The sequence below is a fragment of the Pelecanus crispus genome, chromosome 10 (genome assembly GCF_030463565.1).
Source record: "Pelecanus crispus isolate bPelCri1 chromosome 10, bPelCri1.pri, whole genome shotgun sequence".
NCBI lineage: Eukaryota > Metazoa > Chordata > Aves > Pelecaniformes > Pelecanidae > Pelecanus > Pelecanus crispus.
The window spans coordinates 19,844,013-19,865,768 of record NC_134652.1 but is presented as its reverse complement, the minus strand read 5'-3'; the positions used below and the strand labels follow the sequence as shown (position 1 = coordinate 19,865,768).

At 35.2% G+C, this 21,756-nt stretch overlaps 1 protein-coding gene across 2 annotated transcripts in view; it reads left to right on the top strand.

Annotated features, from left to right (window-relative positions):
• The window catches only part of PCGF5 (polycomb group ring finger 5), a 28,534-nt gene extending 7,724 nt beyond the window's left edge, over positions 1–20,810 (top strand). The window contains exons 2-9 of one of the 2 annotated variants that reach the window (XM_075717589.1): positions 3,769–3,865; positions 8,389–8,444; positions 8,567–8,626; positions 12,551–12,699; positions 14,136–14,234; positions 15,879–15,968; positions 17,948–18,007; positions 20,344–20,810. In XM_075717589.1, coding sequence (XP_075573704.1) covers positions 3,769–3,865; positions 8,389–8,444; positions 8,567–8,626; positions 12,551–12,699; positions 14,136–14,234; positions 15,879–15,968; positions 17,948–18,007; positions 20,344–20,391 — 659 coding nt within the window. In that variant the 3' untranslated portion in view covers positions 20,392–20,810. The remainder of the gene's footprint in view (positions 1–3,768; positions 3,866–8,388; positions 8,445–8,566; positions 8,627–12,550; positions 12,700–14,135; positions 14,235–15,878; positions 15,969–17,947; positions 18,008–20,343) is intronic. The other variant, XM_075717590.1, reaches the window with a different exon arrangement.
• Positions 20,811–21,756: the final 946 nt, after the last annotated feature.

Here is a 21,756-nt window from a genome sequence, read left to right as displayed (position 1 = left end):
AGGTTAATCCTATTTAGTCCTTTGGTTTACTTCACACAGACCTACTATCTCTACATTTAATTGCTTTCATGCTCTCTACTTCGGTAATATAGAAGAAACATGCCCCAAAAATGTCCTGATGGTTTTTTTTTGATAAATAGGAAGAGGACATCTCCCCCATTAATGAACGGGGAAGGTATGATTTTCAACAATGTTAACAACTTCCATTCATGACAATACTTCCTTTTCTAGATTATCCTCTTTCTAAAAATCTCTGGGTTGCTTAAATAAATAAATTTAAATGCAGTTTAGCCACTACATCTGCATACGGTCTTCTGTTTTGAAATATTTTTAATTTTTTACAGTGATTGCATATTACTATCAATTAAAGAGCCTTCTCCGTCATAGTTTTGTGCCACATTGTCTTCTGTTTTGATTTTCCTGTCATGTTTAGAGTGGGACCTTTTTATGATTGACTCATTTCTCACTTCTCAAGAAAAGCAAGGTAAATGAATGACATGATACCAGGATGGCCTATTTCAGAAAGAAAATATCACGTCACCCTAGCTTTCTCATGAACACTGTCTCAGAATTTCATACTAATTAGTGTTAATGGGTTTTTTCAATTCAAATGACATGGCATGCCCGTGATTTAGCTGGAGCCATTTTTTTTGGACAATCTTCAGGACTACTGGTAGTATCAAAAAAGTAAAAGTACAGTAATTAGAGTTTGAAAATAAGCAAGAACATTTTTGGAGAATATTACATTATGTTGTTTGGCCAGCTAGTCAGATTCTATCTGTGCACTTGAATGGTGGTATTGGCTGCTTGAGAGTAATTCAGGCCTGGACACCTGTAGGGTTTCTATTTGTTCCTTAGTACATGTTTCTACAGAGCATTATGTCTTATGGCAATGCCTGTTCAACAAGTATAACTTTGGGAAAGTGATGCTGCTTCTTCACCTGTGACTCTGAGACGCACTTGTAACACTTCCTGACCTCAGGGGACCAAGCATGCACCCTGTTATCTAGCTACAAGAGAGAGAGCTTTTTGTTTATTACATGTGACTATACAACACCCCTTCCTCTCTAGGACTGTGTGCCTGAAATGAGGGTACACTCTGTTACCTTCAAAAGTGCTGGAAGTTGTGCTTAGAATCAGGATATTCGTTTAAAGGTAGCACTAGAGAACAGATTCATGACACCTTTTGGCGAACAATGTCGTGTTCTTAAGTATTTACTCTAAAATCTTTAAAAACTTAAACCATTTTAAGGTAAAGTGCAAAAAAAAAAAGTTATTGTGACACCTAAAGCAAACAACACGGTTAAAAATGTCTATAATAGATGTAGGTGAAGAAATGAAAAAAATCCCACACCTATTTAATCTTGGCATAGCTAGTTGAAATCGGAAAGCTCTAACCCTTATCCAGCTAGTGCATTAATTAAGAAAAGAGAACGGTGATTGATATTCTTGGAGAGGTGATTTTGTGTATATTTTACTGTCTGTGCCTCTTCCCTATTATATCACTGTGTGTATGTGGCTGGATTTTGATTAGTGAAGGAACTGAACTATGCCTTCAGTAGCTCCCTGCGCTTCTTTGTATTTCAGGTGGGTGACAGAAGGAAAGATAGTCAGATAGTTACGGGAGCTGGGATGGCTGAGGAGCTACCAGTCAGCTGAAGAATTCCACCTTGTGATGTTTGCCCCTGGGTTGAACATGTGCAGACACTACATCTTAAGAAAAACTTAAAGCTGAGAATCTTCATATCTTTTCAATTTCAAGGATTACTTCTGTTATTTTCGGTTCTAGAGCAGATTCTCAGTCATGTTAGTGAGGAGAGATTATAGAAATCTTAACTACATATATTTTAAAAGTTTTTCGGACTTGTGGTTTAATTTAAGTGTTTGTGGTTTAATTTAACTGCTCTGTTAGGCTGGCATGAGGGTTTCTGCGTGGGTGATGAAATTCTTTGTATTCTGTAAGTGAAGTAGCAAAAGTTTAGTTTTAGGAGTTTTAGTTACAAAAAGTATATAGAAAAGTGAAGAAATGTTGTATGTACAAAACATCACATTTGCTGCTCTGTACTAGACTTCTTACCCTGTGGAAGTGTTAGGGAATGCACAGTGCAAAAATCAATTAAGTCTAGTAACTTAACAAATTATAAAAGATCTGTGATATAAGAAGAGTTCTGTGATTACAGGTTCGTGCATCTGTATGCCAGCACTAAATACCTCACAACCTGAGGTTAAGAAAAAATTAACTCATATCCTGAGGGCTGAGTGGTGCTTTCATAGCATCAGTGTTCTCAGCTGTCTGGAGTCCCCATGTGCAGAGGACAGCACTGCACCCCACTTGCCGGGCTTGTCTGGCAGGACTCGTGGGCTCCATGAGCTCATTTTACCAGATCGTCAGAAATCTGCCCTGCATCCAGCACTGCTAGAGCCGTTTAGCGTGGGGAGAGCACCAAGAGCCAGCCAGAGACCTCTGAAGTCTGTCCGTCAGACTCAAAGGGGAAAGTTCATTGTACTTCCAAGCAAAGCTATGAAGTTAATGTCCTTAAGTTAGTGTTTTAAAGCAGTTGGACAAAACACCTGCACAGAGGTTTAATGGGTGTGCGTTGTCAGCATCAGCTGATTTGTAGTAACTCTTCTGAGCATACTAAGGCAAAGATAAATGCAGGCTTCGCTTGTTAGGTGACATTTGTTAAAGGAATTTCAAGATTCCTTAAAGGTTGTCATATAATTAGGATTTACCAGCTTGTTTTAGAGGTACTCTTAGTTCTTTAGGTAATTCATGAAAGAAATTACAGTGTTTCAGCAGAAAGCATATTACAGTTGCATCAGTCCATTTATTTTTTCAGTCCATTTACTGATGAATTTGGAGTTCTCATTTCAGTTTAGGTGAAGTAATGATAAACAGAGGATAGAGTTTATCTCCATCCAGAATGTTGTAATGCAGTAATAATAGCAGGCATATCTGTTCGCATCAGCTTAGCTTCTTATTAATAAATCTTCTTATTAATTAATCTTTTCTTATTAATGGCAGTAAAATCTACAGTCTGCAATTAATCATTTGGAATTAACAGTAGCATAGCACCTTGTTTAGTTTATTTTCAGTTTATTGGATTTTAAAGTCACATTGTTGTTTTGGGTTTGTTTATACTTGCCATGGTCATGATCCTGACTTTTCATTATAAGATTCAAGTAGTAAATGTTTGCTGTAAGTTCTGTCATTGCTTTTGAAGGCACTATGTCAAAAGGGAAGCATAGCCACTTTGAATTTGTGTACAATTTCTGTGAATTTCTCTTTTACAAGAAGTATTAACAACAGAATTTTCGGTTGCCAGCAACAGTTGGAAAGAAACTAATGTGCCTAAGTCATTTTCAAATCATCTGAAGCGATGATCGGCTCTGCTGGGCTAGAGCTCCCCAGCATGCACTTTCTCAGAACCTGTTCTCTGTGTGTGCTACATGGTATGGGTTTTGCATTTTATGATGCTGGGAGAATTGTAAGTAGTAAAAATACTGCATACTTAGAGCAGCACTTGTCTAACCTGTTCTGCTGAACTCAGTGCTGCTGAACACAGTGTCTTGGCAGAGCAGAACTAGCTATGGCTTTGAGGAACAAGAAGTGAATAAGGTACATTGTAATTATTTGCTTAAAATACTCTTTTATCTTTGATGCATGAAGTAGTTAGCTGGTATCATTCGGTCATGTTCAAGCAATATTATTTAGATCTTAGTCTAAGGATTTTTTTTCTCTTTTTTCCTTTTTTTTTTGTCCCTCAGTTTGTAAGACTTGTATTGTTCAACACTTTGAAGACAGCAATGACTGTCCCAGGTGTGGCAACCAAGTGCATGAGACCAATCCACTAGAAATGTTAAGGTAAGATGACATTGCACAATGTTTGTTGAAATGGAACAACAAAAAATAAAAATAAAATCTTAATATCTTTATTCAGAAAAGGAATTAAATTTTTTGCTTATTTGTAAAATACATGTCTCAACTGTTCTTGGCCATAGATTCTGTCAATTTTTCATCTCCCAATAAATTGTAAATTGAGTTTTTTCAGATACAGTAAAAGGAGAAAAGATAAGGGAAAGACACAGAAAGACTGGGTATATTGAACAAATCAGAATAAATATTTTAATACATCTATTAAACAAATAAATGAGCCAGATACCTTTTATTCTTTACATGAAATTGAAGTCTGGAGTTTCGTTCTTCAAATGCATTCCAAACTGCATGCAACTTTTTTTCTTCTTAGAGCAATGTAGAAAATGAATCATGCAAATAAGTGAATGTTTTCCAGGGCATAGATTTACCAATCTGAATTGAAATCTGCTGTTAGTTTAATGAAAAGATACTCATGAAAGAAAGTTTTGACACTGAAAGTGCCCTTTCTTGAGAGTTTGCATTTTTTATATCACAATAACACGTCTTTGTTTAAACAATTATTTTTCTTGAAATTCTGGATTCTTTTAGTGATGTTATGTTGAAACAAAGGTGATAACCATCCTACCAGTATAGAGGGATCAAGAAATGTCATCATAAGTGGAAGAACTTCATGTTTTCCTAAAATGATGAAGCCACTCCCTGCCCTCACTCCTAACACTCCCTTCACCCCCTCACCCCCAATATTATTAGTTTGTAATACTGTTGTGAACTTCAGAAGAAATGTTCTTACATCAATGTTAAAATAAATATTTACACTTCGAATTTATTAGGGTTGGTATTATTTCCTAATGTCATTGTGTTTGCTACAATTTGTCATATTTTGCTTTGATTTTTTGACTGATGTGTGTGTGCAGAGCAATTCCTGTGCTTCAGTTATGTACCAAGAGGATAGGTGAGAGAGATTAAATTCAGCAACTCTAAAGGGTGTTATTAGCTTAAGTCTTTATCATCTGAATGTTTTTTGGAAGGGTAGGGCTAAAAGGGTTTATGTAGATGTTTTCCATAAGCATTTTTCTGATCTCCTGTCAGTGTCTGAGGTGCTGTGTCAGCCGTAACAGAAGATGCTAAACAGAGTGCATGAGACTACTAATAAGCTGAAAACAAAAGCATTCTTTTACTCTGACAGGACCATTTCATAGGAGCTGAAAAATGCATTTTCTGAAACATCTAGTAGATGTTTAGTAAAATAATAATATGCTTTAAGCAGGAAATGATAGAAAGGTGAGAAAAGTTGAGACCACAAGGCAGAAATGTGGGAAGAGCTAGTTTCTCTGCAATTATTTCCTGAAACTCCTTTTAGAGTCGTGGGGTTTATTTGCCAACAAACTGTATACAGCTAGTAATTTGCTCGTTGTATTTTATGAAACAGTTTTAAACATTTGCTAAACTAATAATCAGAAGACCACATGAGCAGTGTAATGGAATTCTCTTTTCTGGATGTTGCCTGCATAACTTAATACGTGTCTTATACTCTGACTGTAGAGACCAGCCCAAGCATTGCTCAAGAATGCAGTCATTTTCTGAGAAATGGCGTTGAACACTCTAGATAGGTTTTTTTTTTTTTTTTTAACTGAGATCTTTGAGATAAACTTTATAAGCTACTTTATAAACTCAGTTCTGAATAGCTTCGCTACTGTGAGTTTTTTAGATGTATCTTATAGTTGGCAGCACTTAGGGTCTGTTGAAACTCTAAGCCTAAGTCTGAAATTCAACATTGAGCTCTAAAATCAAAATCTAGGAGGAGTGTTAAATTCTAGAATGGCCTTTCCTGATTTAGCAGAATTCTGCATCATCAGTATTCAGTAGGGTCTCGGTTGGTTATACCATGAAGGCATACTTCTTTGGGTGGAAAGTTTCCTGAGTGATAGTCTTCGTTTGCTTCACTTCAGATAATTAGCATTATCAGAGAGTAGCTTTGCTCTTACAAGTCATTCAATATTATAGAAGAGGTGAAAAAAGAAACTATTCAAAGCTGACACAAATGCTCAGTTTTTCTTTCTGTACTTTCTGGTTTGGAGGCTGGAAGATGTGGGGTGGAAAGAGGTGTTTCTAAAATATTAATATTCTTGTTTCAGCGTTAACAGGAAGTATTAAATGACTGAGACCAACTTTGGAGTTATGTCAAGTAGTTTCATTTTGGAATGGGTTTGATGCAAGTCACAGAAATACAAATCTTTTTTAGAGTGCTAATAGGCCTGGATAATAGGAACAATGTAAGATGCATCTGAAATTGAGAATCTTTTTATAATTTCCTATTTTTTCCCCTATAGTTTAAGTTTAGTTTTACTGTACTTAAAGAGCAGATAAGAGTTATTTTTTCTGCATTTATAAAGTATTGATTAGTATTTATGCTTCATAAGGATGAAATAGCTCTGTTTGTGTAGTTTTTGAAAGAAAATAAAGTTATTGACTAGAGTATGAAGCCAGTTCTTGCTGCTAGCATTGTAAATCTGCTAAGTATACTGGATTTCTTGCTATGTTAGCATTACCAGTGACTTTTGTTTTGGGCCATTGAAGGCAAATTAGAAAGTGCTAAGAGGGAATTTTCAAAAATAAATGTAGAAAAAGCAGCATGTATTATACCATGGTTAGTGGGATTTTGAATTAAGGTAATGATGTTCTCTTTTGAAGTTCTTATTTCTTTTTTCTTAATGAGTAAGTTATGAAGACTGGAGCTTTCTTACAATGTGAAGTGAATTCCATTTCCAAGACAGGTTCCCAAGTTCCCTGTGCTCTGCTGTGGGAATTTCACAGAAAGCAGTACCATCTAGTTGCATTAGATACTGAGAGGAGAGGCTAGAAGAGATAACATATCATTTGGAAAGGTAGACCTATATTGTCATCTGTTGGAAGCTAGGTGCTCAGACATCCCATAATTTTGGTTTCCTTCCTATTTGTGAGAACGTACTCTCTATGCTTCTTTGTTTTAGGGGAGGTCTGTTTCACTTCCTGAAGATTTTTTTTTTTTTTTTTTGTCCTTATAAGAAGCAGCACTTAAAAAATGGATTGTGGTTGTAGCTTAAACATGAATATTCTTATGGTACGTCTGTCTCCATGAACTGACGGATAACACAGGGACCTAGTCTCAGAACAAGATGATTGGATAATAGGTCTAATTGTAAACTTTCAGTTACAAATACAAATTCTGTAGAGAAGAGAACCTGGAATGCTCTTGTATTTATTTTAAGAAGATCATTCTTATCTATTAAAATGGCTTTTAGGCATTCCTTAACAATAAAATCATTCAGTCTTCTTCCTACTTTGTCGCTGCTAGTGAACAAAAGATAGAGAACAGTCATATATTTTGTGACAGGCCTACAGTGTATTATTAATAACATGTACACATACATGTATGTATATATGCAAATATATAGAGAGAGATATATGTCATTATTGAGATGAAAAATTAAGGCAATTAAAATATACTGAAGGCAATTACTGTATTGTAGCTTCTGAGTGAATCTGAAGATACTTAATTTCTCTCGCCATATTACTTAGTACTTTGTTTTGTCATGGGTTTTTGTTTAGGCTGTGGACAGTGGGAGTTACTGTTCAGAAGAGAAGATGTAGAGGGCAAAGGAGAGAAAGGAGAAAGAAACAGAATGAGAGACTGAGGAAACCGAAAGATAAGTGAGACAGGGAGAGAAAGTGCAACTAGAAAGCGCATGATAAATTAATTAGATAGGAGAGCAGGTAAAATTCAGAGGAAAGGGAAGAAAAATATTTTAGCTTCAGCAGCAAAGGTAAATGCACTGTATCCTCTGGAAGGGACTGTAATAGTTACTTCTGGCACTAATATCAGGATATCAGAGCACGTGCCCGTGCTGCGTACTGTCGTCTGGTAGACAAACGCATGGCAGATTTAAATAGTTTAAATGAATTATGTTGGGTACTGAGAACTGTCTAGCCAGAGCAGCATGGATGCTCTGTGGCCTTCTTTATCCTGCCAAGATGGTTTGTCTGTGTTGTAACGAGTAGGGAATAGTCTGTTCAGTTTTTCGTAACAGCCTTATTACCAAAGCACTTGAACACTTAATATGATAATGGAGTTTATAATTTTCGCATTTACTACTTATGACCTGGACCTTAAAATTGGATACTACTTTTCCACTTTGTTCCTTTTAGGAACGCAATTGTTTGCATGTAACACAAATTAAAACAATGAAAATTGTAGAGTATAATGTTTTTTCTCTTTTGCTTCGTTTTTGTCTTTATACATTAAAAAATAAATTCCTTGGTCTTTCTAAAAGAAATCCATTCAAGAGGTGGTTGAGGTAAGCTTTAATGCATATTGTCTGCCAAGCCAAAATCAATTGGGTTTTGCAGGATGTATTATTTACCAGAAATATGCAATTCATTTTATTATTCAAAACTTTTTGTTATTTCAAGGCTAAAAATATTTAAAATGCTAGTTCCTACTTAACGTGAAATGTATTTTTTCCCTTTGAAAGGCTGGATAACACCTTAGAGGAAATTATATTTAAGCTGGTGCCTGGACTTCGAGAACGTAAGTTTCTCATTTGGTTTTGGGTACCTGTTTGGGTTGATGGAGGGAATATGACTATTTCCAGTGATATACCTGTAGTATTGATTTAAAAATTTACATTACTGTTCTTTGATGTTAACTAGAGGAACTGCAGCGAGAGATTGAATTTTGGAAGAAAAACAAACCTCAAGAAAATGGACAAGGTGATGATTTTTTTTTTCCCCCCCTCTCTCATCTGTATGTTAAGTAACATTGCTCATTAAGCCCTGTTTCTTCAAACACTTATGCATGTGCATTGTTTTTACTGAATTCAAAGATATTATAGAAACTCATAATGAATCTATGTAAATGTAATCTGGGCCTGCATTTTCTGCTGCTCATCTATTAACCAGTTGTTTTATGAACGCTAGCTGTTTTACTGTTATTTTTATTTGGATTTTCCTAAGCGCTCACTTTCAACACTCATGTGCTTTTCCACTTGAATTCTTAATTTTCTTAATACAGCAAGATGCAGAACTGCTTGAGTTTTTTACAGATTATCTCCTGTTACTGAATTTCACCAGCTGTTAACTAGGAGGTTGTCAAGAATTAGTTATGACAAGTAGTAAAATAGTTTTCCACACATGCTAAACAATTGTTTTACATAGATTCCAAAACACTTTTTCTTTTTCTTTCTTTTTTTTTTTTTTTTGGTAGTTGACCCATGAACTTTGAGAGCTCAGCATTGAGGTGCTAAGTGAGGACTACATCCAACTGTTTTTATGCCCCTTTAATTTGACATCAAGGTTTTGATACCATAGCCTATTTGGTTTGGGCATTTTTAAGAATTTTTGAAAGGCTCTGCTAAGCTAAACAAATAGCTATTTTTAGTAAAGGATCACTGTCAAATGTCTTGCAATACTCTTCTGCAGTCAATTGTTTATATCTTCTGTTCAACTTCATAACATTTAATTTTCTTTCTCACTAGTTTTGTTGATTTGTATTTGGCATCCATTATAAGGGACAAGGTTCTTTTCTCTGTTATATAATTAAATGAAGAACTGCAGGACAGTTTAGATGAAATTATGTTAGTTTACTACAACATACTGTGTAGCATGTATCTATTCAGTTTTAAAAATACTTAGAAAACATTTTCATGAAATATAGATGCTTGTGGACTGTTTTGAAAACGATTTTCTGCTATATACATAGACAGAAAAAAATAACATACAATTTGCAAATTTGTAGAAAGTGAGTTACTTTTAACTGATTTATTCTTCTGGTTCTTACCTTCCTCACATAATTTAATGGTAAACCTAATGGAGATCAGTTACTAAGTGTAATGAGTGATTGGATTGTTTTGTGAATCAGAGGAAGGCTCTAACTCTCAAATTATACTTTTAAGTAGCTACAGATGTATCCAGCTCTGTTAGTGACTGTGTCTTTGGGCTATGGAAATTTGATTGTGCAAACCATTTGAAAGTCGTGATAACTCATTGAGACAAATTATAAGCATTTAAACTATTTTCTGCTGTAAACAAGCATTTAGAATCTTGCCTGAGAATAAATGATTTGGTGAGAATAATTTCAGTAATAAGGGACTGTTTCATTTGTCAGTACCACCCCTTGCAATCACATAGTCAGTCTAGGTTAAAAGAGTCCATCAGTTACGCATTTACTACAGGTCACAACACAGTTCCTAACCTTAGCATCTAAGATCTGTAAAAAAACCCCAGCACTTAAAATTTTCACATACAGAAGAAAAAAACCCAAACAACAAAGCATATCTTGGGCATTGGTGACTCCCCTAAGAGAGAGGTTACTAGAGAGAATTGACGGGGGATGATAGGAAACATACTGTGGTACAGAGAAAAAAACCTTTATTGGTCCTTTCCAGTCTGAACTGGAGAAGGAAGAGGGCAAACAGCTTGACATTGACTCACTCCCTGGCAATCAGTTTTACGCTGAATATCGGAGAAAAGCACAGGAAGTAGACAATTTCCAAGGTTTGCGAGAAAGAGGAGAAAAAAAATGAGACACCAAATTACAGCTTAAGGAAAGAGGCGTGGAGGTGGGTGGGGAGTTGGTTTATTTTTCCTGTCTTCTGTTCTTGGCTTGATGCTTTTGACTTGGAGAATGCCAAGTGCATTTTGGTGAGATTAAAATTTCTTGTTTTCTTTTTTTTTTTCCTAACTGGTATCATATTGAACTTTTAATATGCCTTTAATGGAGCATCACATTGATTTCTGGAGGCTGCCCATACAAACATCATTAGTTCTAATATCGAGAAGGATTTTTTGGTAAATAGTCTGGTGCCATTTACAGAGAGGAACATTTGAATTTCTATCAGAATATCTTGAAAGATGCAATGGTGTTTGTGTGTGTACCTGTTTCTGGAATGATTTCATGATTGGAAATTTGCTAATTGCCCTAGTTCTGTAGTTGGTTTGCCTTTCAAGACTTCTTGACAACTAAATCTTCCTCCATTACTCAGCAGTGATAACTGTTGAAAGTTGTATATGTGTTTGCATTGCTAAAGAATCTGTGAATCATAGGCAGACTCCTCAAACAAATGCTTGTGACAGGTAGACTGTACCTGCTTGATTAAAAGAATTTGCTTCCTGGATTTTCACAAAAAGAAAAAAAATAATATGTAGTTTGATACTGTAAATTCTGTTCATAGCAAGATGATAGGAACAAAACGTATGTATGATACATATTGAACTAAATGTGTCAATAGCTAGTAGGGACTTGTGGACAACTCTTTTATAATTATAAAATACTTTAAAACAGTACAAAAGAAAAGTAATGAATGTAGCTTAAAACTCATCCTGAATATGTAAACTAAACAAAGTGAACTAATTACTGTGTCTAGAAACTCAGGCATAGCTTGATATTTGTTAAAGCTTTCATTCTATCCTCTCATCTTAACTTGTCTAAATGACTTAAAGTTTGTGCTAAGTGTAGGAAACAGCAGAATTTGATCTGAAAGTTTTTCAGGAAATGCAAAAGTAGCTTATTCAAGTTACTTGTGATAATGTTTTATTCCAACAGAGAGCAGCCTTTGTTTTAAATCAAAAATAACAAAGTTGGGGATACAGAAAAAACCAAATGTATATAATAGGGTTATTGATTACTGTATTCCAAATCTGTAAAATATTACTCCATTTTATGGTTCATTTGTATGGTTGTTATTTGTATTATTAAATGGTTGGACTGGATGATCTTAAAGGTCTTTTCCAACCTAAACGATTCTATGATTTGCAGACATTGCGGCCTTGTCTAGATGTGCTTGCTAGTCTTAGCATTCGAGTGTTCAACTATGCTAAACCTTTGAAAACTGTAAGAGATGGTACCTTTTCCAAAGAGTTACATTTTTAAACCAGTAATCAATAGAACATGTAACAGCATCAGTGAAGAGAGGTAACATGGTATATGTGATATCGGATATGTGTGCTCTGCCAAAAATATGGGGACCATTCCTCTTTTCTTACATTTTTTGTTTTTAAAGGGGAATAAGTAAGTATATGGCTATTTAGTTATAAAATCCTTCTGGAGAGAGACACTTGGCGTTTTTACAATGACGTTACTTAGACCAGCTCGAAAGTGGGTGAAAGTTAAGTTTTCATCTTGCCTTATTTTACTTCATGATAACATTTCAGGAACTTGTCTCCACTGGGTTATTGCAACAGACAGTTAATATGAATTGATTACCCATATTACTTTGATATACAAGTGTTGGGATTAGTTATTCCACTGTTTATTTAAAAGCAATATTTTTTGGTAGTGAACTGCCACACCACAGAGTAGGTTTATGTGGTTGAGTGATCTTGATGCATGCGCAGTTGCAGGGTTTTAATCACTGAACACAAACAGAAGTAGACAGCCATAACCATTAGTGGTCCACCTGCCTAATTATTTTCTGTCATATAGAAATCTGTTGTTTGCATATTACATTAAAATTTCAACAGTAAAACTTAGTTTTCAGAGATTTGTAAATTGATCAATTTAAGAATGCACTGAATTAAAATTGTATAAAGTTAATTTGAAGAAAAAATACGCTGTTGAAAATGAAGTATTACTTTAAATATGTTTGTTGCTACTGTGACTTTTTCATTATTATATGGTATAATGTTTGTATTTTACAGATGAAAGCCCAAAAGCTGATAAACCCAAAGTAGATGAGGAGTGTGATGAAAATGAAGAAGATAAAGACTATCACAGGAGTGACCCACAGATTGCTATTTGCCTCGACTGCTTACGCAACAATGGGCAGTCAGGAGATAATGTAGTCAAAGTGAGTAGTAGAGATAATCTGTGCTGTTGTTATTGTTGGCAGAATAGCATCTTAAAGGAACCAAATCATTTTATAACCATTAAAGGAACCAAATCATTTTATAACCATTAACAATAAACTTTAATGTGGTGACCTGTCTCCACTTCCACACTTATTTAGTCCTTTTGTTTGGAACATTTCAATGCATCTTGGAATTTTGTAAAAAATACAATTCCATAGAGAAATCCATCTGTGACAGTGGATCTTTTTTTCTTTTTTTTTTTAAATGGATTATAGTTTTGTAGTCTACAGCCTTGATGGTATATAACTGCTTTACACAACAGATTACAGCACACCACAGAGATACTTAGAAAGCTAGCTGTAGGTGAGCTGCCTCACACTTTCAGGATTGCTGTCTTACCACACCAGCATGAAGCTGCTTTTCAGATATGTTGTGCACTGAATGACTGGAATCCAGATCTTCTGAGCTGTAAACCTGTTTCTGACACTGATGTGTCATCTGCGGCCTTGGGCAGGTCACTTCCATCTGTAAAATGTGTAGAGTAATACCTGCTAACTGCTGTTTTAAGAATTAGGGATATTTGGTTTCTATTCATGAAGGGAAGATTACCTAATGGTATTGAGGCTAGGAGAAAGTGTTTAGAAATGCTCTTAGATTTTAATAATGTTTCATTAAATTACAAAGACAAGAATTTTAAAAATACTAAAAATTTGTCTAATAAAATGCTACTTATATTTTCTGTGTACTATGTTGCATGTATGATTTTGGAAGTTTTTACACAGTAAGAAAGTTTTGATTCAGCAAGAAAATATATGTATGTGTTACCACTGTCTGTTTATGCTGTATACAGTAAGAAATCTGTATCTCCATCACCACGTAGGAGTCTCAGGTTTCCAGCTTTCCTGTGGAATCAAAACTACTAGGTTCTGCATCACAGAATCTGTGACAATAGATCACGTCTCAGGCTTGTAGCTTCCCTGTATTTTACCTAGATTATTAGAGGATGTTTTTACTTCCTTTTTCTCTCAAGGACTGAAGAAATTCTAAGAAATGTAACATCTGTTTGACTCCCAACGTAACTAACAGAGACACTTCGATTATTTAAGTTCTTCTGGGGCTTTTGGTGGGTTTGGTGTTTTGGATTTGTTTGGTTTTTTGGTTATTTTGTGTGTTTCTTCTTTCCTCCCTTCTGTATCTTTTGGAAACTTCTTTAGAACCAGAGAAGGGTTAAATGAACTTGTTTGTCATCTTGTAATTTTGCAAAAAAGTGAACAAAAAGGAACCTGTGGTGCCATTATGAATGAGAAGAAAGTGCAGTAAAATTCGTTACTGGTTGAAAAAAAAAAAATCAATTACAGCTGTTCTTGCACTAAAGATTGCTTACATGCTCCAAAATTTCTAACATGGTTTTTCTGTTTTGTTGCTGTTGCTTTAGGGTTTAATGAAGAAATTTATCCGCTGTTCTACTCGAGTGACCGTGGGAACTATCAAAAAGTTTCTCAGCTTAAAATTAAAACTTCCAAGTTCTTATGAGGTACATTTGCAAGAATGATGCTTGTATTTTTATTTCCCTGCAAAGTATTAGGATTTTATGGAATTTAATCATATTTGAACTTGAGGAATATTTTTTAGCCCAATCACTAAGTACTGTTCAATATTCCAAGTTATATTTTCTGCCCTTAAATGAGAAGTGATCATTTTATCACAGTGACTAAAGCTGCTCATCAAGGAACTCATACAGTTCAAGTAACTTCAGTTTGTGTCTCACCTGTGAAGGAAAGATACATTAGGTTTTCATATTTTTATGTAAAAAATAAATGCTTTGTCTTTCCATGTGGCTAATAAAAAAGTCACTTAATACTGTTTTGGGCTAGTAGCTTCTGGGGTAAAGGAGAGATCAACTAGACATAAACCAGATTGCTCTGCAGTTTCATTTTCTTTGGAGGTAAGAAACTATCCAGTAATTAGGAAGAAGTGAGGAGCAATCCCATTTGAATCTTTCAAAATGCAGATACTTTTTTGCACGTTCTCTGGAATTAGCTAGAATTTCATGGAGAGAGGGCCTTTGCTCCATGAGTGATTTGATGTTGGCCAAGACTGTTCCCTGGGGAGACTTGCTAGCATGGTAGAAGTTGTGATGCAGGGTGGAGTTGCAAAGTGTGGGACTCCTGCCTCTGCTTTCCCTCTTCCCAGGGGTACAGGGATTTTGACCTGAGCACAGGCTATTTCTTCAGCCAGTTCTCTTGCAGGAGTCAATGACTCCATGAACTGCAGGCCACCTGTAGCACAAACAGCAGCATCCCAGCTTTGGTCAGAGGTAGGGCTGAGTTAGGTCAGGTGCACAGGTTATTGCAGAGCTATATGCAGGAGTTTGTCACAGTATCATGACATGCTGACCGGCCATTTTGATGTCATTTGGTTTTATTAATTATGTTAATTTAATCTGTCTCTGGCACCTTAATGGCTTGTGTTACATAGTATCTGCTTACTTCAAAATTTTGACCTTTTTTTCCTCTAAAAGACAGAAAAGCATTGTGGCTCTAGTAAGGAAAGATTTTCCAAACATTTTCAATGGAGGGTAGAAGTAAGATGCACAGTTTAAACTAGTCATTTTTCACAGTAAGATCATTACTTTTTTTTTATTTTGCCTTCAGTTAATGAAGAATCATGTTTATACACTCAGAAGTGCATTTTCCTTCTAATTTATAGTTATTTTTAAAATATTTTTTTTAAATTGCATTATCGTTTATTTTTAAAAAATGAAAATTACAGTACTTCTGTTTTGTATCTTTGGGTTTGAAAGAGTATTGACATAGCAAGGCGGCCTTCAAAATACAGCACAAGGCTTTCTCTTCAAACAGATAGCATGTAGTATTGGTAAATACAGGGAATGTTTGTCTACTAGTGATTTCCTGCCTAGTTTAGTAGACTGTCTTCTGTCCACACCTTAATTGAAAACACAAAAGTGAGAAAATTAAGTGGAATTCTATTATTAAAAAAGCAGTCTAGTTTATTGTCAGTATGTTGTATTTATCCGGGTTTGATATACATGTCTGATGGAATTACTGTATAATGGTAGGAGTTGAGGGATTAACTCTCAGAGATTCACTCAAGAGTTAATTTAGACACTAAAATTTTGCATCCCTTTGTCTTACTGTTTGTTCTGTTGTATTTTAAGCTGGATGTACTATGCAATGGAGAAATCATGGGGAAGGATCATACTATGGAATTCATCTATATGACGAGATGGAGACTAAGAGGCGAAAACGTAAATGCTGTTACATTATTAGTAAATGATGTTTTGGTATATTTATTATAGAGAGTATACATGCTTTCACAGCTTGGTCCAAAATATATTCACTGACCCTTCAAAAACACCTTATTTAAAAATGTATTTTGCATGTTTTCTGGATTTCTTATGTTAAACCCTCTGAGTGAAACCGTGCAGCATGTATATTGTGCAGATTCTGAAACTTAAAAATAGCAGGTATGCACAGTTTACCTGCAAGTTCTGCTCTGAGTTTTAAGTCATGTATCTGAAAACCCAAGCACTTGTTCTTTTTCTGCAAGTTTGCTTTTAGTGACCTTTCAAGTTACAATAGTCAAGGAATCTGCATGCAGCAGTTCTTTATTAAGAGACCGTTTTATTCAGTGGTAAACTGAAGGTGACACTGAAAAATTATTGGAGAAATCTAATTGTTTTATTGCTCTTTCTGTTAATACTACACCCGTTTTTTTAAGATATGCTGTATAACACTAACATCCAGATAACACAGCTAAATGGGTTTTCCTTGCTGCATGTGTATATTTTAGAATCGCAGTATTTAACTTCTTAAAAGACATTTCTTTCAGGTCTGATATTCAGTTTGATTTAGTAGCCCTTATATTGCCTTGTATATTTAATTATTTTTTGTTGGGAGTCATATCCCCATTTCTTCTCTCTTTCTTTTATACATTCGTTTGTGCAAGGCTGTTGATTGTTCTTCGCTTATTGCTTTGTAGTATATGCAGATTTGTTGTCTATCACTACCATTGGAGGCTATATTGGAGTGCAGCAAAGGTTACGCACTTAACATATGTTAATATACTGATCTGTACAAAATTCCAAACTTTCTGTACCTTTTTTTTTTTTTAAGCTTCCTAGTACTCAGAATAAAAAGCACTGGGGCATGGACAGAGAAGACAGAGGATTAAGCACGCTGTGGAGTTAACAATTCACAAGTTTCTTAAAGTCTTACGTTAATCTGGAGCGGGGTGGGGAGCGGGGAAGGATAGATTTTGACAGGAATTAGGGGAGTTAACGTATATAGGCAAGTATTCATTAAATTTGAAAGTAATATTGCACTGAAATTTGATGATTGCTGAAACCCAAATATTGCACCAATAATGGAGCTTTAAGGAGTATTTTTTCCAATACTGCCTTGAAACCAGTGGGTGTTTGTTTGGCTTGCCATCTTATATTTTTTTTAGCATTGGCTGTACTCTTAGGAAATGTTGACGCAAAAACTTTAGTGATAATGGAATTCTTTCACAACATTTAATTCTGCAGCCCCTGCCTACAAATGGACTTTTGGCAGTTGCATTGGTTTGGAAGCAACAGTAACTCTCATCGTGACAAAAAGGCCATTATTTGTACTGGTTAAAATTTTTCCAAAATCTCAGAACTATAGTTTTTAACATTAAGTGAATCTAAGAGTTGACAACTCTTGATTACATTCGTAAGTTGTGTTTACATACACATAGTGTAGTCAGGTATATGTTCATCTTTTCCTTTGTGTAGTTTTAAATCAGTTCCCTGAAGTCAGAGATGACAGACTATAACCTTTAAAAATTACATTGTACTTACTGGTAGTAAATCCAGTAACATCTGGGCTTATGTGATTTCCCCCCTCCAGCCCCCCCCCACCCCCCGCCCCCCAAACTGTGTTTGGTCTTGTTATAAAACAGAAAGTTGCGATGGTAATTAATTAACAATCTCTTCTTTTGGATGAAGATCAAGTAAATCCATTATCTCTGTCTTCGGTACTATTCACCATGAGCTTTTACTGGCATACCTGTGGATCTTACAAGAGGTAGAGTGGTAAAGGGAAAATACCCGTTTATTCATTAGGGAATTCTTTCCTGTTTTAAATAAGTAAATTAATTTTAAGCTTTACATTTGAAAATTTAAAAAAAACATTAAATGGTTAATGTGTATGTCCAGCTGTGGATGCCTCTTATCTGATCAGAAAATCATCTCCTTCGCAGTTTCGGTGTCAGAACTGCTCATCTTCGCAAGTCTGCTCACAGGATGGCACTTTTTATCAGGTAAGAGGCACTCACGACTGTACATACTACAGTCATTAAGGTCCTGTCAGCACTTCAATTGTAATCCAAGTTGTGGAGTTTTTATAATTCCTCACTACGAAGTGCTAAAACTCTACGAGCAAGGCCTGAGCTTTTTCGTTCATTCAGAGAAAGCTTTATTGAATGAATAAATAGAATCCATTCAGAAGGTTTAGGGGTTTCTTTCACTTTACATTAGGCCATTTATCTTTTTGTTAGAGAGAGATCATTCTGTAGGCTGATATCTGCATCAGTCTGGAAGGGTTATCTACCTCTTCCTACCTCATCCTTCTAACTGGTAGCATTGGGCAGTCACTGACAAGGGATCAAAACTGAAGAGCGTGAATCAAAAAAGACTACGTTGGTTTCATCTCTTTATGGCAATTCATACGTTCTTTTTCATGGAGCAAAGAAATGCTAGATTTTTTCTAACACTGTATTCCTTTCACATCTTTTAAAAATTAGAAATGGAATAATGCCTTATCTCTAGAATATAGCAAACCAAAACCTCCAGAACCTGCAAACGGAAGTTGATTTCTAAATTTCATTGATCAAACTGGCTCATACCTATATGAAACTATAGTTCAGTTTCCTCACTGAGAATTTTGATTTGCACTACTTTCTAATAGTTACTTTGGAAATTTGAAATAATATTTTTGCTTGAGCAAAAAATTGAAGTTAATGGTAGAGGGTCACTCCCCACTATGGATGGGAGTGACCTACTGCAGTCATGCCTACCTCCATAATTAGAATTGTTCCAGCAGAGTGCATTTTATTTATATAGTTGGTTTGTAATTTTGTTTGCAAAAACCATTGAGCCTCACTGGTTTACATGGCAATTTCAGTGAGGTGACTGCTCTGTCTCTGCCTGTGTGCACTTCCAATTAGTGTTGAGTACTTCTAGAGACAATTTATATAATCAAAGTGAAAAATATGTGAAATAGCATTTAAATAATATGGTAGTCATGTCCTATGCAAAAAAACCCAGAGACCAAGTGATTCATGATACTACAAATACGTTTGTTATTGCACATGCAGACTACACACGGTGCTCCCTGTCTTCTCTCCTAAATGCTCCTGCTACTGTTGAGTATCTCTGGTTTTATGTTTTGATTTCTCTGCACTCCAGTTTGTAAATCCCCAGCAAGTATGATCACGTTTCATTCTGATGATCCTTTTACTACCATGGCATGGGAAGTTTGTTAACCTGTATAGGTCTCTGCAGTGGTATCTTTCTTGGTCACTGAAGTTCATCTGTATTGCATTTGAAGGATGCAGTAAAACATCTCTGGTTTTAATGATAGCTTCTGTAATAATTCTTTATCATTCCAAATTTGCAATAAAAAAAGACTTAAATTAGCAATGCTCCTCTGCCCTGTGGCAGAGAGGTAGTTAAGCCCATACAGTTGCTGAAACAGTAAGATTTTCCTGGGTTTTGTGCTGTAGAAAACGTCCAGTATCCTAATGAAGTTAAGAGGAAAACATCGGACCTAAATGAAATGCTGGTAGACTGAAAAAATAAGACATTTAGTAAAACAGAACTTCCAGCAGCAAGTGCCCAGGCATTCCCCAGCACTTTCTGGAGACCCACCCACTCTTGCCTCCCATTCCACAACAGTTTTGTCCAATTCAGGGATCCAAGCAGTTCATTTGCCATTTTTTTCACAGTAAGAACTAATAAAAATGTATCACTAGATCTGAAGTTGAGGAGTTTGGATTTGGGGGAGAAGTTAGCCCTCACCTCTCAGAAAATCAGCTGACAGCAATTTGAACTGATCTTTTTATCTTTTTTTTTTTTTTTTTTTTTTCTTTTTAATACCAGAGTAGCCTGGCTCCCATTAACTAGTGCTGACTACTAGTATAGCTATGGAACCTCTGTATGTATAAAAATCAAAGTACATCATCTATAAATGGACTTTGTTTTAGAAAGTATAAAATTTCAATATTACTTTTCCTCAAACACTGCAACACAGAATTAAGAGGATTTATTTGAGCACTCCAGGTATATATGTTGTAAAACATATAAATCATGAAATATATAACAGCAGGTACAGGAATTTTATATTAATGACAAATAACTACAATTGACTGACTTAGAGATTAAATACAGATTGAGGTATGGATTTAGCTGTTGAAATGTATAGAATTACACATTTCATCTAAATAAAACTGATTGCCATATACATGTGTCTTAGGGATAAGCTCTGGCTATTCTTAAGGCAATCTTTAATTGCATTTTCTTTGTATTTTTTATGAATTATGTCTTCATGTTTTCTTGTCTGTTCTTGTTGTTGTTTTTCTCTTGCTTTTGTTTTTAGTCTTACCCTATGGTACTTCAGTATCGACCTAGAATTGACTTCGGTTAGACCAAAGGTCCAGATCCCACTGAGACGAATCCTGCACTATTTGTTTACCCATCGACAGATTGCACAATGAATGGATGTGCCTGGATTAGGGGGACACAACCAGATTTTCAGCATGCAAATAAGGACATTGTCTTTCTTAAAATTGTCAGTTGCATCTCTGTTGTTTCTATTAGAGCAAGCCAAGTGCCATTCTGCTACTGAAATGTGCATAAGATATTTGTGTATCTTACAAGTGTGCTGCAAATCATAGCCAAAATCATGAAGTGTACAGTCAAGACTCAAAAACTATGGAATATTTTTGCTTGCGTGTTAGAAAATTTTTCTGGTCCTGATGTTGATTACACTAGCAAAATGGCAGAGTGCTCATTCCATGTGGTGTTGCAATTTCACACACTTACTATTTTACTGAATATTGTTCTTTAAATCATAGAGTACTGTACAAATAACTAAGGATTATACCTTGAAAATATTTTGTATAGAAAATATATTTAGAAAAGTGGTGATTGGGCCACTACCTTTTTCTTGATAATGCTTCTCATGGGTCCAGGTATAGCTCACTCATGAGTGTGCAACAGTCCTTTTGCAGTGAATGAAGATTAATTACCTTTAACAAGAGATGTAGAACACGGTAATTCAAAACAGTAATTTTAAATCTTCTAAACAAATTCTGCTAATATTGCTTAAAAGCATCGCAGCCTTTGTGATTGCACTTTTGTATGGTTTCCCTAAAGATTGGAATTTGGGATACTAACTATTATTGGAAGATGGCTTCTGGTCAGATTACACTTCTTCTAATAAAGCCTCCATAAAAAGGAAGTTAAAAATAATGTAAGTGTCTATGGAAAAAAAAAAAATTCACTGTAAGATTCCAACCAAGGCAAAATTTTACACAATTATTGCCTTTCATAGTAAGCATTTCTTTTAAGATTGGTTGGAGGTATATAGTATGCTAAAACAAGAATAATATATAGCTTTAATTACATTATGTATCTCTTGTGACTATCTGGAGTTTAGAATTCATTATAGAAATTTTCATTCATATTTCCATAAAATGAGAGGTAATGCAATACTGAAGATAAGCAGTCTGACCAAAATAATTGTTCAGGTCTTCTTTTTCCTGAGACCTGGTAGTGCTGGATAAAAAGTGATTGTTGCCTTAGGTATTGCAAGCGTAATGGTTCTAGTATAGAATGTTTATTGAGGTTTCTGGTTATGTTGCAGGGAGCGTAGCAATGCATATGTTTTCTGTAGTCTTCCGTTGTCTTTGCTCTGCTTAAAAGTCAGTTGAGTTTTTCACTTCAAATTCTGTGGAGATACTTATAGTTCAGTACCTTTATGTAATTTCTACTTAATACATGCCTGCTA